Source organism: Solea solea, chromosome 4, assembly GCF_958295425.1.
Source record: "Solea solea chromosome 4, fSolSol10.1, whole genome shotgun sequence".
NCBI classification, from domain to species: Eukaryota; Metazoa; Chordata; class Actinopteri; order Pleuronectiformes; family Soleidae; genus Solea; species Solea solea.
This window is the reverse complement of record NC_081137.1, coordinates 23,625,530-23,643,218: the sequence shown is the minus strand read 5'-3', so window position 1 is coordinate 23,643,218 and position 17,689 is coordinate 23,625,530. Positions and strand designations below refer to the sequence as shown.

Here is a 17,689-nt window from a genome sequence, read left to right as displayed (position 1 = left end):
TTTTTAGAGCAGCACTTTTACTTGTACTTAAGTGAAATCATATCAAATATCGTGGTACTTTTACTTAAGTAGAATATTTCAGTAACTCTTTCCACATCTGGATATCGGTATCAGTGGATACTTGAGTTTGTGATACTGGTATCGGTATCTATATCGTTCCATCCCCAGCAGGTACCCAGATTGTCTAGTGCCGCCCCTGCTCAGAGTGTCACACTGCGGGCTTTCGTGAATCAGCTATATTTAAAACATGACGTGTAGGAAAATAACAAAAAGGTTTAATGTGATAGTTGACATCGATCTGCTCAGGAAACCGTCAACATCAGCAGTCCACGTGTCTTCCTGTGCAAAGTGGAGTCCGATAAAGGGTTAAAAGATCAGATCTCGTCGCGGATCGGATCCAGTGCTTCGGCTCTCGTCGCTCCGCGGGCGGACACTCGGCAGACGCTGGCTCGCGCTCGGCATTTCAACTCGCTGTGGATTGTGGGAGTCGAGGAGGAAGGAGGACACTGCCCAGGCTTGTTCACCGGAGGAACCGGGACACATTTTCCGCTCTGTCTGTAAGTAAACACGCCGAGTTAGGACGCGTCGAGCTCGGCTACTGTCGTCGTTGAACCGAAGCGTTAAAGCGTTTGTGTTGCCATTTCGTGCTTTTCTGGCATTTGAGAGGCCGAGAGCCGGAGCGCGAGCTGACAACAGGGAGGAGGAGGAGGAGCGGCGGCGGGCAGCTGCCTCTCCTCTGCCGGGGTTATTTACACTCTCAAAGCTCGCTGACTTTAGCGTGAAAAATATCTGTTAGCTCGCTTTTTAGCCGTTAGTGTGTGTTGGTAAGCACCGCTGCCTGTGAGGGTCACGCGGCGGAGCTGTTAACATGAAACAGGAAATCGCTGTGGACAAGCGCGGGGACGGGGGGGACGGGGGGGGGGACACACACACAACTGAAACACACCTTCACCTGGACGGAAACCTGGGGACAGAGACATGTCCGTGTGTGTGTGTCTGCTGTGAGTCAGTGCATTAAAGCTGGCAGAGGACATGTGTGGCCTGTGCTCGGCGCTAATTGATCGTCAGTCACAGATTTAGCTAATTGGTGCATCCGGTACAATGATAATATTTTCTATTTATGTCATGAAATTACCCACTGGATTGGATTGAATTATGTTTTTTAGTAGTTTTGCCTCCATGATCAAAGTCCTTTACAAATGAATAGTTAATTATTGATAATTCCCGAGAGCAAAAAGTGGGGTGAAAATCCACCCGTTCATCCATCCATCCATCCATCCATCCATCTATTTTCTACCACTTCAATCCTCCACACGAGGGTGCCAATCCCAGCTGAGATTAGCCTGGACATGTCCCTAGTCCATCACAGGACCACATGGAGTAAACAACAACAACAACCATCCACTCTCACACCTACAGTCAATTATCAGTTATTCTTTTACAGCATGTAAATGTTATGCATGTTGCATATAAATACAGCTTTAATGATTATTATTTCTTTAAAAACGTGTAGTTGTGGCCTTTTCGCTTGGTTCATTTATGTCAGCGTGGCCCTCAGATCTGCATGTTTTTGGACTGTGTGTTTGTGCGAAATCCTTCAATAGTGGATGGAAGCAGCAGAAATGAAAAACACCACAACATAACAACAAATCCATCTGTGGTGAAACAGACGTTTACTTCTCTTGGTGAACAAACAGCAGCGGCTAGAAAAACATGTACACACTAATGTGAATTTACTTGGTAAAACCTTTAATGGAAACCTATTTTGGTAATTAACCACCAACACATGTGGATGTTTTGTTCATAGAGTGATGAGACTGTTTTTCTCTTACAGTGTTTTTTACAAATGTGTTTGTGTGTCCGTCCACTAACAGAGATAAGTGGTAGGTAGTACAAAGTCTAAAGTCCTGCTCACCACAGAGTACGGATAATGAGATGAAGTTGTCAGATAAGTCTGATTGAATGATTTCAGATGCTGAATAATTGAGAATAGTTGTTTTTTTTAAGTGGGGAGTGTGATTTATGTATTAGTAGACTAGAATTCAGCGAGACAAGAGATCTAGAGGATGATTTATGCATTGTTTTGATGTGTTAAACAATTTTTATTAAATGTATTTTTGCTCTGTTCAAGAAAACCAAAACATGAAACTGGAAGAAATAAAATGTGTGATGTTCAGATGAGTTCATAATGGATCCTGGTTGATTTTTGTCCCTGCAGAGTGCCACACTGGTTTCACCACCATGTCCAGCCGAGGAGGCAAGAAGAAGACGACCAAGACCTCGCGGTCCACTAAGGCCGGGGTCATCTTCCCTGTCGGGCGTATGCTGCGGTACATCAAGAGGGGTCTGCCCAAGTATCGCATAGGGGTGGGAGCGCCCGTCTACCTGGCTGCTGTACTCGAGTATCTTACTGGTGAGTATTTGTTAACCTAACATAATATGTATTAACATCTTTTATATGTAGTGATATCTTCTCACATCCAAGGCACAACATACCGTGACCTACTTTTGTCATATTTGGACCCAAAAGTACATAAATATTCTTGTTAATCAACTTCAGTGAACGCTCGTCTGTGTTTATTGATGAACAACTCTGATGTTTTGTTGTTACCGTGAAGCCGAGATCCTGGAGTTGGCAGGAAATGCAGCGAGAGACAACAAGAAGGGTCGCGTCACACCGCGCCACATCCTGCTCGCTATCGCCAACGACGAGGAGTTGAACCAGGTCAGTTATATTGACCCAATATAGAACATGTACATTGAATGGCAGCTTATTTGAATCTTGTCATGCCTTCTTGTCTCAGTTGCTTAAAGGAGTGACAATTGCAGCAGGCGGAGTTCTGCCCAACATCCACCCAGAGCTGCTGGCCAAGAAGAGAGGAGCCAAGGGCAAACTCGAGACTCCCGTGTCACCTGCCCCCGAGAAGAAGCCCAAGCCGGTCAAGAAAACAGCGGCGAAGAAGCTGAGCGGGAAAAAGGGAGGAGGAAAGGCTAAGGTGGGGCTTCACAGGAACACAATACAGATTTAACACTGTTGTTGTATATGTTTGAGTTGTGTACACAATTAGACATTCACCAAAATGTTTCCAACACCACAGAAATCCCTTTTTATATTAAACACTGAAGAAAATACCAGGACTCCTCTCTATGAAGCTGCACACCCACTGCAAATGTTTCACAATAGAAGTCTTGTTGAAAAAGATGAATAGAAACAGAAATGCTTTTACTTTGAAGCGAGTACAGGACGTTTTGTGTGCAGAGTGTGAGGTAGAGTCGGTCGGTCTGTGTTTTTAAGAAGCAGATGGTTGTGTGGTGTGATTTAGGGAGAAAGACAGAGAGGATCAGTCACAATCAGTAAGTGAGCTGAAGCTCATCAGCCCACACCCAGAACCAAGGAACTATTCTTTTAAATCTCTACTGTGACTGACCCCGAACCTCTTTGTGATGTCATCAGAAACAGAGTGAGGTGAGCAAGGCGGCGTCGGCAGACAGCACCACAGAGGGATCTCCAACCGACAGCTTCACCGTTCTCTCCACCAAGAGCCTTTTCCTGGGTCAGAAGGTCAGTAATGAATGAATGAATATGCAATTCACTGTAATGAATGATGAAGAGGTACTGAACTCTATTGTTCTAGAAATAATATAATAATACAGACTGATTATGTGAACTGTGTTAGTGTTATAAGTTTACCTCCTGATCTGTCTCACCTGTTTTTGCCTTAGTTTCTTAATGTGCTGCATGCTTTAGTCGACGATTAAGTGGTATTGAATTAGAGAGAGATTGATTTGGCTGTTTTTTCTCCTTTTTTATTTCATTGTTTTATTAACATCTAATTAAATAAACAATGGAAAAAAGACCAGTGTTTTTTCCCCCCATCCCTGTGTTTTTTGAAAAGAACACTGGGAAAGAAACGTCACACGCTGAGAATATTGTTAACCTGAATTGAGTGAAATTGAGCGTAAACCTGAGCTCATTCTCCTGCTGTTGTTAAACCTCGTCTGGCTGAGTGAGAAATCAATGAGTGACAATGAACCAAAAAATAAATGCTCTCAACCTCCCACTGATTAAGATAATGCACCTGCACATGCAAAAGGAAAATCTGGCTCTTTTTTTATTATTATTCTCACATTTCCTTCTCTGACGTCTTATTCTGTTGTTGCTCTTCACTTCTTGTTGGTGAATTCTGTTGTTTGTATAACCAATAACAAGTTAATCTTAAATTAAGCGATGACAGCATTTACCTCGCTGAAATTAGGGATACCTTGACATTTTGACTTTTTAGTCTGAGGATATTTTGTCTCTTGTCCGGCTCTGCTGACAGTGTGACTCGTGTCCGCAGTAATGTTCTCCCGTCAGTGTCTGCACTCGTTCCATTTCACATTATGACGGCTGCTGCTGCTCATTTGTCTTTTGTTAGCTGTTAAAATATACATTATCAAATCAACATGCAGTGTTTACTCAGACGTCTGATGCCAAACAAACAGAGCAGATTCTTTGTGTCTCAGTTGTGTAACTCCTCACAACGTCAAGGTATCCTTTTCAATTGGTGTGTGTGCGAGTGAGTGAGTTTGAATCTGGTTTTAATGGCTTTGCTTCCTCCTATCTTCCTCCCTGCTCCTCCTCCTCCTCCTTTGCATGCCCTGCCTCACCCTGGCCCCGCCCCCGGCACTCTGCAGCTCAACCTTATCCACAGCGAGGTCAGCAACTTGGCTGGCTTTGATGTGGAAGGGGTCATCAACCCCACCACTGCTGAACTTGAACTTAAAGATGATCTAGGTGAGATATCTCCCCCCCCCCCCCCCCCCCCCCAAACCCGACAGCCACCACCCCACTCTGCTCATCACAGGGCTTTAGATATTAAAAATCCTTGAATGTTCAATGTTTTTCTTATTCACACTGTGGACAATCTGGTCGTGATCTGCTGCTCATTAGGGTTTTTTCTCTCATGTTTTACCCGTGTGAACATTTAATGTGAAGTGGGTGAAATTCATTTAAAGCTGAACTGTTCCAGACATGCGGGTATTTTTAGTGGAAATTAGCTTTGGGTGTAACACGTGTGCACAAACTCCAATACAAGAAGCAGACGTTCTCCAAGTATTATTAGCATTATATTAAAATAAAACACATGTTCGGTCTTCTTATTAGTCGCCTCTTCTTTGGTGTTGTTCACAGTGTGAATACATGACGATGCTGCTCTTTGGTTTTAAAGTGAAGACCAAAAAATTAAAAAAAAGATGAATTTCAGTGGATATTCAAGGATTTTTAGAGCCGTGGTTTTGCTTGCTCTTTCCTTTTTTGTGTAGATGTGTCGAGGGTTGATTTCTCGGGACGCACTCCTTTCACACAGTGCTCAACCATTATATTAAATCACTATAACAGGATTCAGGATGATTTATTGAAGTTAAATATACCTTCATATGAGAAATTGAGGTGCTGCTGTTGCTGTTGTTGTTGTTGTTGTTGTTGTTGTTGTTGTTGTTGTTGTTGTTGTTGTTGTTGTTGTTGTTGTTGTGTGCTCGCTGCAGCCTGGCTGTGTGAGGTTGTTCGTCTGGTCGTTAAAAACTCCTCCGCTCAGCCTAATGAGCCAAGAAATCAGGACGACGCAATTAGTCAGAAAAACTAATTAAATCATTGTTTGTGTTGGTAATGAACTCAGGTTTTAAACCACCAAAACTTTAAAATGCATGTGTACAAACTTAAATGAAGTTCTGACTAACTGTGGAGTCTTGCTTCCTGATTGTGTGTCACCGTGTCCACAGTGGCCTCCTTGTTTCCTGTGATGTCCTCAGACGATATAAGGAGCACGCTCACCTGTTGTCTCTTCTTCTTCTTCTTTCTTTCTTTTTTATTTCCTCTCACTTTTATTTGTTCCATCTTGTCGCTCCGGACCACTCACTGTGTTTTTTTTTATACCACTGTGTTGTGTTTGCCTGTCGTTTTGTCGTCGTTGTCGTCTGTAGTTGCAAGTTGTCCAAGCCGACATTTCCATCGTGGAGAGCGACGCTGTCGTTCACCCGACCAACTCCTCCCTCTATACAGGTGGTGAAGTAGGTAAAGGAACTATTAACACCACCGAGACGTCGAGGCATGGCTGCCTGTCTGCTCTCTCTCCCCTCTCCCCCTCTCCCCCTCTCCCCCTCTTTGTGCTCTCACTCTCTCTGTCTCTGCATTTTCCTGACGTTTGCAGTCTGTGGACAAACATTACAGCAGCAGCACAGTTTTTATTCTGAACTGCTAAGATGTTAATTTGCCTGACAACAACCTTTAACCCACAACTCCCATCCCTTCTTCTCTGTAGTTTTTTTATTTAAATTTTTTATGTCATTTAGTTTAAACACAGATTGAAAATTGCCAAGAGTATAAAAGCAGAGACAAAGCCCTTTAAAGATATAAGTACTTACATTAGTCAAAATGTTTCCAACACTCTTTAAATCTATGTAAATCTGTATTAATGTTGACGGTAACAGACTGTAATAATGTCACCCGCTTTAATTCGACTTCACTATGAAGCTGCACGTCTGCTGGTCCTGCAGATGTTTCCTTTTCTAGATGTTTCCTTATTACAGGACGTGTTGTGTTTGTGACACAGGCAGGACAGCGATGTATTGCTGCGTCTAATCACACTCATCATCACTAATGACATACAGTAAGACAGTAAGTAAGCTGATTAATGTGTGGGATATGCAACTTCAATAAAAGGTGGAGCAGCTTCAGGGAAAAAGACAGAGGATCAGTCACTTAATCAGAAAGAGAGCCAAAGCTCTTTATTCCATACTGCTTCCCAAAGTCATCGAACTAGGACTTTTGTTATTGTTTTATTTGAGAGAGACTTCAGGGCAACATTAAATGTTAGTCATTAGTCATTAAATGTTGTCCTGATGCAGAAAGAGAAATCTTCTCTTTACGTGTCATAAAGTAATTCACTGAAAACTGAGCTGCTGCTGCTGCTGCTTGTTGCTTTTCTCCCACTCGACTGAAACATGGTCGATCTGGGACTTCATCATTTTTCTGTGACCTCTGTCTCACAGAGAAACTCCACCAAGTTGAGACTTTAATTTAAGATTCTTGAGCGACACAACAAACTATGAAACTAGACCATTTCTTCATCTGCTGCTTAAAAAATGTACTGTACTAACTTTTGTTTTGCAAGAATATTAACTTTATTGCCCTTTCTTCCCCCCTTCTGTCTGTTTTTAATTATATGGCAGCCAGGCCTTTATTTTTCTGGCTGTGGTGGACTTGAATCACCTCTCTCGTCTTCTCTTCTATGGTTTCCTTTGTAGCTTCTCTCTCTCTCTTTAGCTCTGAGAGTAAGATGTGAAATGGTGTGAGTGACTGACGGACGTGTAATCACTCCCCACTGGTCTCACAACATCTTCCTCTTTCTCACAGTCGAAACTGAGCCTGTGCTGTAAAACAAAGCTGAAGTGAGCTTTGACATCATTTCATCTGTGAAAGAAAAGACAAAAAAAAGACACCACTTTAACTGAGTCAGGATGAGTCACTTTGGAAAACAGCAGCACTTTTATGAGACGTTTGCACCTCACAAATAAAGTAACCGAGCCTCAGTTTGTTATGTGAGAGGCGTGATCTCAGACTGAGAGAGAGAGAGAGAGAGGCTACGTGAAGTGATCAACAGCGGTGTTGTCTGCCTCTCTGCCTGTCCACCTGTCTGTCTGCATGACATCACCTGTCCATTATCCTGCCGTTCATCTGTCCGTCTCTCTGTCTGTCGGTCGGTCGACCTGTGAGGATGCACTCACCCTTTTATTTCTCCCCGCTCACCAGGCTCTGCTCTGGAAAAGAAGGGAGGGAAGGAGTTTGCTGATGCACTGCAGGAGCTGAAGAAGAAGAACGGCCCCCTGGAGGTGGCTGGTGGTAAGGGCAGAGAGTTTTGTATAAAAATGGTAAAGTCTCTGTTTGGGTCTTGACCTTTTAGGTTTGAATTCCACACAAAGGTTATTATCATAGGACTTATTACCAATCCAATCCAACTTTATTTGTGAAGCAGTTTGTTTAAAACAAACAAAAGTGCTGTACAGAATAAATAAAAGACTAAATAAGTAAAAATGAAATAAAATAGATTATAGATCATAAAAAAACACAAGAAGAAATGGCAGCCATACAATAAAAACAATAAAATAATCAATGATATGGTTCACATGTGTGGTTGTTAGTTACAACCATCTCTTCTCTTGTGTTTTCATCGTTCTGTTTTGCTGTTTGTACACTTTTTCTTTCTTTTTCACTCCCTTCCTGCGTTGCACTACAGCGACACCTCACACCTGTGTCCCAGTGTCACACTGAAGTTTCTGCAGAGTGCACGGTGATTCGCTCCCACGACAGCGATGGCATTGTCCTGTAAATCTCACACACAAAAGGCAGAGGTGTCTGTTTTCTGCAAAGCAAACACGTTAATTATTCCAGTCAAGGGTTAGTGTGAGTAACCATGTGAGAAACCGGTCCTCTGCTGGTTACACAGGTGATTGGTTTATTTTATGTTCCAACAAAGACATTTCCTGAATAATTAACTAGTAAGTAAAACCTTTTTTCCCACTCACATTCTCTTATACCGTTAAAATAAATGTTGTCATCGTTCACGTTGTCCTTGAACTTCTGCAAATGAAACATTGTGTCAGTGCTTGTTATTTAGTCCTGGCTTATAATATTCTCGGTGACTTTACAGGTTTTATTAGTCTTGTGAGAATCGTATTGTTTGAGCCCTCGCAGATTATTTTATTCTCCGGCTCATTTGTTTCCACCTCTTCTTCTTCTCTGTCGTCGCTCTCTTACTTTCTCCATCTGTCGCTCTCATTATTCATCGCTTGCTCTTTCTTTTTCAAACAGCCAAGTTAGCTCAGCGTTGTAATCCCAGTCTCTGCATGGAGCTCATAAATAGATTAGTACAGGGACTGAACACAGAGCCAGCGCAGCCTGTCGGCAATTCAGGGATTTTACATCAGCCAAAACGGTCACTTTGACCAGAGTTACCTTCAAAAAAGATGTCAAGTATTAATTCATCTGGAGTTTTACGAGCAAACTCCTCCGTTTCATGTCGGGTACAAGAGTTTTCCAGGAAGTTATTGAAGTAGATTTGTCTTAAACAGCTGGAACTTTCATCGTCAGAGTGATCTGCTGCTGACAGACGTCATTTATTTCTAAATGAATCGTCTGCTTATCACTGAGCAGCACATGCTCATATAATGTTACAATGATGCAACTTAGCCAATACATGATAACAAAACCTGATCCCTCTGTGGTCAAATAAACATAACTCAGTAGTTATTTGTATTCTGAATTGTTAGTAGAGCTGCAACTAATGTTGATGCTTGTAATCGATGAATCTGTCGATTATTTTCCTGATTAATCGAGGCATTGTTTGGTTCATAAAATGTCAAAACGTGGAAACTTGTTTTTGTCCACAAACCAAAATGATTCAGGTTTGAATGATTTCTTTGTTTTATGGAGCAAAGAAATGATAAAACTATTCACATTTAAGAAGCTGACACAATCAGAGATCTTGTTTTAATCATGAAAAAAAGCTTCAAACCGATGAATCGAGTAATTGTTTCAGCTTTAAATCTAAGTTTATAGAAGCTTTGTCATTTGCTCCTCTTGAAACAGAAGCCTCAATTCTAATGAGTCTATTCATGAGGTCCGACATCGACGAGGCTTAAGATCTGCTCCAAACCATAACAAACGACCTAGTTTGATGACATGAGACATGAAGCAGAGGTGCATCATGGGATTTGTAGTCTTGTTTGGCTTGTTTTCGGATGAATTTAATGCAGTATAATATATAATATAATATAACTGTATATTATATCTTTTAGACCGACAGGTGATCTTCTCATGTTCTCACTTCACAAAGCAGAGAACTAATTGAACTTTGCAGGCACTTGTTAAAAAGTGTAATCGTGACTTTACCTCATGCTCTTGGCTCTCGCTCTGCCGTGTGAAGTCCGTCCATCTTCTCCATCTGGAACTCCGCTCGTCCTCCGCCTCTTACTCCACTGTGGACTAATAAACTTGTCCAGAGTTCCTGGAGTTTGTCTTTCCTTCTTGTCCTCCCTGTTCTTCCCTTTTCTCCTTTTCTTTGCTCCTTTGCTGATTCTGTGGTCGAGCTCACTGAATTGAACCATCTTGAGCTTCTGTACATTGGCTGATAAAACAGAAAGATTCCTGTATCATCACACATCGTCCAAATGAACTTTTGAGCTTTCATTTGTGACAAAAAGTATTAGAAATCTGTCTGACTGAACAAATGTAGCTTCATGTCGTAACGCATAACAAGAGACGACACTACGCTACATATTCTGAGGGATTTAAGACAAGGAAATTGTTTGCATTGTCTCCGTCTGTCCTCGTTGACCGTCCTTCTGTCTCTCTCTCTCTCTGCTCCTCCTCAGCCGTGTTGACCGCTGGCTTTGGTCTGCCGGCCAAGTACGTCATACACTGTAACAGTCCAGGCTGGGGCTCGGACAAGTGTGATGAGATGCTGGAGAAGACGGTGAAGAACTGCCTCGCTCTGGCCGACGAGAAGAAACTCAAGTCTGTGGCCTTCCCCTCCATCGGCAGCGGAAGGTAGGAGGACAAAATCCACCTGACACGACACATGACAATCACAGATTTAGATTCTCCTGAATTGTCATCTTCTTTTTTTGAACAAATGGCTTCAGAAATTCAAACAGACATTCAAACTGCGAGCATTGTGATGTTATTATGTCTTTTTAATTCTCTTCTGATCCAACAAAAATCTTGCTGTTCCCAAATAAAAACACCTTAAATAATAGTAATAATAATAATTTAAAAAAACTTTCATAACTTGTGGAAAAGAAAGGTTTAACTTATGTTTCATTCAAAATTTGATCTTGAAAAGGGTCAAAAATAGTGAAATATAGTTGGCGACTTTTTTATTAGTGATTTTTTTCATAGCCAATATTTACAAATCATGGTGAGGGACAAAATTGACGAAAAATAAACCTTTTTAATAGTAAAAAGGAATCAATGCGTTTACATGCATGATAAAAGTTGGACTTTAGTCAGACTAAGACAATAATTTGGTTTTCTTAATGTCATGTAAACACATTAGTCCGACTAAAATGGAGCTAGTCTTAGTCGGACTATCATACCCGGATAATGTGATTCATAGTCTGATTACGACTGCGGTCTTTGTGACATGGACGTAGAAGTAGGAGAAGGAGACGACGACAAACATCACGACGGTGTCGGCGAGAGCGAAAGCTGTGAAGACCCACTTTTGGACTTTTCACGATTTAACACATACAGTAAAGCAGGTACGAAACACAGAAATACTCAAGCACAGCAACGTCCAGCTCGGCGGTTTTGATTTTCTATGACGTAAACGTCGACGGGAAGCAGGATAATAGCTTATACTGAGGCGGAGTCTAACGTATGCGGCCATTAGATCGTTGTTCTCCTCTGGCTATATACTCGTGTATAATTGTGTGTCTTAGTCGGACTTGGGCCTTAGTGCGATTTAACTGTGCAAGTATGCACTGTATACTTTAAAACACTGCATTTTGTGCTTAATTAACTGTTATAAATGAAGCTTGTTTCAGTAAATATGAATATTTGTACGTGAGATTTGATCAAATGTGTGTGTGTGTTCTCAGGAACGGTTTCCCGAAGCAGACGGCGGCCCAGCTCATCCTAAAGGCCATATCCAGCTACTTTGTGGCCACCATGTCTTCCACCATCAAGACCGTCTACTTTGTGCTGTTTGACAGCGAGAGCATCGGCATCTACGTGCAGGAAATGGCCAAGCTGGAGACGAGCTAAGAGAATCTGGGGATGAAACAAAAGCCTCGTTGCTCCTGTTATTTTTTTCCCTGCCAGGAAAAAAGGAAGGTGTTTTTTTTGTGATTGATTTGGTTAAATACGAAGAGAAGAAGAAGAAAAAATGGCGGGGAAACTTGGTTTTGCATTCTATTTTTTCCTGTTATTGTTTTTAATTTCGTGCGCTGTTCATTCGACGTCTTTTTTAACACAAACAGTCGCACACAGAGCGGATTCAGCGAGTGAGAAGGCTCACTTCAGTATTTCATTTTAATCATTTTCATTATGATTATCAAAAATATTACTATTATTATGTACGATGGCAACACCTCAATTACAGCGGCTTCACAAGAAGCCGGGACAAATACGGGTTCATGCATTTTAGGACTAAAACAAACAGCTATTCTCTTTCTCTCAAGCTCACAAACACAAACACAAGACACTTCATTATGTGTGTTTTTGGTGTCACATGATGATGATGATAGTACTGTATACGGTAAAAAAGGTAAAAGTGTAAAAGAAAAGTTCAGTTTGCTTCATTTTTGGTCGTCAGGAGACTTGAGTTTCTGTTTTGTGTTGTGTTTTCGTGTCACATAATCCTCAGAGTTTTCTCAGTGTCCCCCCCCCCCCTAAAAAAAGGTAATTTACATTTAAAAAGAAAGTTCTGTAAATACCCACATATATATTATATACTCTGGTTGGCCGTGAGTTTCAGTAAAAATTAAACTACAAATTAGAGATTTGCAGGTTTTTGCAGGGCACTTGGTTTCTAGTGTGTGTTGATATATCTGTGTTTCTATAGATGGAGTATTTGTGCATTTGTTATAGCAAAGATATTAAAGTCTGTAATATAGAGTTTTATTTTCTATTTTAAGTTCTGATAGAACACTGATTGTGTAGGTGATTTTGAAGGAGGAAAAAAAAGAAAAAGAGTCATTATTTGTGTGTTTTGTCATAAATCAGTTGATGGAAGAAGAAGAAGAAGGAGGTTTGGTTTTATGCGCGTTCACTCAAGCTGCCACTAGGTGGCTCCCTGTAATCAAGAATTGGATTTTGTTTTCCTGTCCAGCAGCAGGCCTCTCTTCACACAGACAACAGACACTTTACATTACACTTGGTGGATTTGAGTTGGGATTTGAATTGAGATTGACGGATGTGTACAAAGACTGCTCTGCTGCATTTGGACTTTTCAGCGGCTCGACTTTCTTACGTAAAACAAAACAAAAAATAACCATGTAAAATGCTTTCTATTGAAATTGATTCTACAAAAGGTCTGTACACACTCCGATAATAAAACAACTTTAAAAAAAAATACACCTTTTCTGCTTTAAACACACTCACTTTTTTCATGACCTGTCGTCCTCATGTGGACCAAAGCCTGGTCTTTACTTAAGGTTACTTAAGGTTAAAGCCTGGTATTAACTAGTTATGATTGGGTTCAGGGTTAAAGCTTTAGTCTGGCTGTCAGAGTGAGGGGAAGGCAACGCCGTCCTGACAGGAACAGCCGTGCAAACCTGTCATAAGAACCATTTCTGGAACACTGACCTTGTCAGGACCGGCAGTCCTGTGGTCGACGTCCGTGTGGAGTGTAGCTGTGTGTGTTGTGTTGTGAAGGCAACAATAAATCCATCGCTGCTGTATTAATTTGAAGTGTTTCAGGAGAAAACAGAGGGATGACATGCTACATTTATTTGATTTGACTGGAAGCCACAGTTAAAGCCTGGAGATCCTCAGGCATCTGTGTTCCTGTGCTGATCTTACGAGGCTCAAACGGCCTCCGAACAAGAAAACAAAGACCTTCACTTCAATTACTTTTGCTTTTTTTTCTTCTTCTTTCTTTCTGATAAATTGTAATGTTACAGCTGTAAGACTGGGGGACGGCTCACAGGATCTTAACGTAGTCTTTACGCTTATGCTTTGAACGACTTTGACTGGAACTTTAACTACTCTTGTTTAACAGCGTTGCATGAATAGATAAATAAGATGTCAAATCTGATTCCAACCACACCTGGATCTGGTTTGAAATGAGTATTCTGCATCAGAACGGTGACAAAGTCAAAACAGTGACAGAAGTCAGTGCCACACCCCTCTCAGTGCAGGACGGGTTGTTCTCATGTGACAGACCGGGTTTGGCACCGGTGACTTGACAGGGTGATTGTTTTGGAGCGTGAGATGATCGGCCCTTTGTTTTTTTCTTCAAAGCTATAAAGCCACAAACACGGCTACGCTTACATCGTTACCATGGGAACAGATAATGTCTGGACACACAATGTCCAAAATCCAATTTGATCACATGCAATTAACGGTGCGGACACAGTGTACTGGAAATAATCTGAGTTTGGAACGAAGTCAGATTTGCCTGTGGTCTGAACAAACTGGAGCCATCTTTTTTTTTTCCAACAGCACAAAGAAAGCAAACGCCATACAAAAAATAAGACCTCAGCAAACCAGTCCTCAGTCCAATATTCACTCTGCTTTATTCTCTGTTTTAGTCTCCACCAACTATACTTTGTGTCTTTTCATGTTGGGCTGGTAGTTTACCAAAAACAGTAAAGATGAAAGCAATAGAATAAAAAAACCCTGACTTTAACTTTTATTACACCCTGTGTTTATCATCTGACTGCGTGTGTTTATCGCTGTACACATTGAATTTGATGTTGTTACCAGCTTTAACCCTTAGGGCGTGGTCTAATTTTAATTTGAGTCACACTCATGATGCTAAGCACCGAAAATGTGCTTTTTAAAAAAGTAAGCTATAAAACAAATGATACATTATTATATTCAACTATTATATTTAACCCTTTAAATGCCAGGTTTTCTGTCATGATGCCACCATGTTTTTAGATGAAAAAAACAACAACCAGAAAATATGAATTAGATTCTACGTGCTACTACATTTGTGTGTTGAATTATTACAGCCTGTGATTATGTCAGTGATTAGCAGCAACACGTGTGACAGTGCCATCTTGTGGAAATAGCATGTTTTTTCCTGTACGTATCGGTTAAAATGATGCCTCCTAGTGGCATCATAATGCATGTATTATGCTTTAAAAATTGCAGTTTGAATGGCTTTTCAGTGGGACATTTTTTGCACTTAATGGTACGAGTGTAACACTTGTTTGTACAAAGTTTATTGTAGCCTCGCTGTAGGAGCTGAGCTGGAAATAACAAAGAATCCAATACACAATCTTGCCAAAATGAACACAGGCAAATATTATATGTATATATGTGTATATATATATATATATACACATATATATATATATGTTTGGCATAATTATGTTAAAGGACCGAAACATATTTGGGCTCAGACTTTTTCCTTTAGATTTGACCATAATTTAAGTTAGAATCAGTAAGTTGATTTTACTGATTCCTATTTTTTATTTATTTTGTTATTTGTAACTGTTTGTATTTGTAGTTTAGGAGCCAGTTTGACCACTTGATACTTTACTAATTTGAATAAAAACTGTTAACATGCTACATTACAGCATTAGCATGGCAATCCAAGCTATCGCCTGGAAATCACATGGCATTACTTATTAATGCTTTAAAGTTGTTAGTGTAAAATCAAAGTCTCAGGACATGTAATAATTAGTAAACCCCAACATCATCACACGTTTTGGCCATTATCACTTCACGCCCGCTCCTGAGGAAGACCAGGCCAGGGTTGACGCCCTGTAGTGAGGCCTGAGAAGAGCTGTGGAGGTTAAAATAACGTCAGGCTGAAGCAGCAGCAGAGTTTGCCAGGTCATCAGCCCGGGCCTCGCTGTCTGCCTGGGGCTACATGCTGGCAGAGGACTAGGGAGTCAGAGGGGGTCAGTTTCCCAGCCATCCAGGGAGGCCGGGACCCGAGACCTCCTCTGAGGGCGCCCATCTGACGCCTAATCCTCAGGAAATACAGGCAGGTTTCACCCCCTCAGTTCACCTTCCTCCATCCCATCATCCGTCCCCACCGTCGCTCTGTGCTTCTCCTCGCAGGCAGAAAAGCCCCCCGTAAATTCAAAGCATCTGTACGGGCAAGGGCCAATCCGAGGGCCGCCGTTCCCAGAGCCAGGGCCGATGAAATTTTATTCTTTGCACGAAAAAATCAGTGCGGGAGGGGGCGAGGAAAAACAGAAAATAAAATAAAGCAAACACTGAGGGGAAGATCAAGGAGAGGAGCAGAGGGGTAAGGAGCTGGTCATCGCTGATCTGCCCAGAGTTTCTGTGTGTTCATAATAAGAGACAAGTATTATGTTCTTTATGCCTCTGAGTGAGTGAGTGAGTGAGTGAATCTAATAACAACAGCAAAAGTCTTTTTTATATAATTTACACTGTGATTGGACACAAAAACTTCACTTTCATTTTTCAATCAATCTTATCTCATTAAATCTAATATATAAGAGCACAACACACACCAATCTAAAACCTAATGTCTTTGTTTAAAATCCTTAAAAGATATGAATATGCTCATTTGGGTTACACTGAGGCTCATCTTAGGAGGAGGTTTGTGTGTGTGTGTGTGTGTGTGGGGTTGGTGTTTTGTGCTGAAACAGTGACTTTTTGTTGTTTTTCAAATGTCAGAGGTGAGTTTTCAGTGTGCTTGTGGATCTGACTCAGCTGTGACAAACATGACGACAGCTAAAACTTCATCTTTTCTGTTTCCTTACGTCCACTCATGAAACTAAACTAAACTTCCAGGAGATTATGATTAAAACATGTTTTATAAGATAACAAAACAAAGATGAAAACACACACAATAGTCAAGTGTTTTTTTTTGGTTTTTTTCCGGCGGATGTGGAAATAAACGTGAATGTAATCAGGTCTTGGCACATTTTTTTTCCTCAGCGTTTTCCAAACCTATCACCAGAGACACAACGTTGATTTTGGCTGATTTTGCAAAAAAACCCACTGTCGAGTTGAGTTATATTTCCTAACCGTCAATGCCAGCCTCTTTTAAAGCCCTGGAAACACATGTTCACAGGGTTCTTAAAGTGATCGTGTACTGGCAACCGTCTTTTCTTTTGTATCTCACACTGGCCGCACTTTTAGAACAAGTTCTGGTTGTTATCTCATAAATTGGAGTTTAATATTGATTGTTTGTCCTAAAATGACAGAGAAATTGTCTTTTTCTGCAGGATCCACACACTCATCATGGACATGTGTGGTTATAATCAAACATTAATTGTTGTTATTACATGAAACTGAAGCTTGTTTTGCAGCTTTACAAAAAATAATGTGTCAAGTTTGTCCACAAGTCTCCAGAACACATGGAGTAAATTATATTATATTATATTATCACCAGACGTTATCATTATTTGGTTATGCATGGTAAGGGTCACACATTGGTGCAGTGGCCAGCATTGTTGCCTCACAGTAAGAAAGTCACCAGTTTTGACCAAGGGTCCTGCATGTGGGTTCTTGTAGTTTACTCCAAAGTCCCAAAAACACACAGATGAAGTTAATCTGACTCTAATTGAGCGCAGGTGTGAACGTGAGAGTGAACGGTTGTTTGTCCTGCGACGGGTTACATTACTTGTACCTTACTTGTGTCACTTGTAGGGTTAGGGTTGTAAATGTCCTGATGCTGAAGATAATCTGGTGCTGATGTGACGACGAGGTGAAGTATGTCTTTATTTGTGGAGCTCCAGAATCAAAATGTAACTTCACCAAATGCTCCAGCGTTTCTCAGCTTGACGCAGGTTTTACGTGAATAATATGAGGACTTTATTCTCCAAGTTTGGCCCTAACACTTGAACCATACAGACAGCACTGAGAATGAATTGGTGCTGATGTGAACGTTGGTGTCATTGTCCTCACGTTGTTGTCTCGCTGCACAAACAGCAGAAAGGACCTCCTGCAGCAGGAGAGGAAGTCTGTTTGCTAATGCACAATAATCCAGGGGGAATT

The 17,689-nt window shown here is 41.2% G+C and overlaps 1 protein-coding gene across 3 annotated transcripts; it reads left to right on the top strand.

Moving 5' to 3' along the window:
* The first annotated feature begins 245 nt into the window (after window positions 1-245).
* On the top strand, window positions 246-13,503 carry LOC131458482 (core histone macro-H2A.1). 3 transcript variants are annotated; one of them, XM_058627610.1, is made up of 9 exons: window positions 248-557; window positions 2,219-2,413; window positions 2,619-2,725; window positions 2,805-2,996; window positions 3,455-3,562; window positions 4,678-4,777; window positions 7,790-7,879; window positions 10,411-10,585; window positions 11,638-13,503. In XM_058627610.1, the coding sequence occupies exons 2-9, from the start codon at window positions 2,242-2,244 to the stop codon at window positions 11,801-11,803; spliced, it is 1,110 nt and encodes a 369-aa protein (XP_058483593.1). In that variant the 5' UTR covers window positions 248-557; window positions 2,219-2,241; the 3' UTR covers window positions 11,804-13,503. The 3 variants fall into 3 exon arrangements, with proteins under 3 accessions (XP_058483595.1, XP_058483593.1, XP_058483594.1); XM_058627611.1 differs by lacking the exon at window positions 4,678-4,777 and adding an exon at window positions 5,962-6,052 and having other exon boundaries at window positions 251-557; window positions 11,638-13,499; XM_058627612.1 differs by lacking the exons at window positions 4,678-4,777; window positions 11,638-13,503 and adding an exon at window positions 5,962-6,048 and having other exon boundaries at window positions 246-557; window positions 10,411-10,544.
* The last annotated feature ends 4,186 nt before the right edge of the window (window positions 13,504-17,689 follow it).

Excerpts from the sequence above, each read along its gene's own strand:
- LOC131458482 (XM_058627610.1), top strand. The coding sequence starts at position 2,242 with ATGTCCAGCCGAGGAGGCAAGAAGAAGACGACCAAGACCTCGCGGTCC. Across the intron at positions 2,414-2,618 it reads TGTACTCGAGTATCTTACTG|CCGAGATCCTGGAGTTGGCA; the intron begins GTGAGTATTTGT and ends GTTACCGTGAAG. Across the intron at positions 2,997-3,454 it reads AGGGAGGAGGAAAGGCTAAG|AAACAGAGTGAGGTGAGCAA; the intron begins GTGGGGCTTCAC and ends TGATGTCATCAG.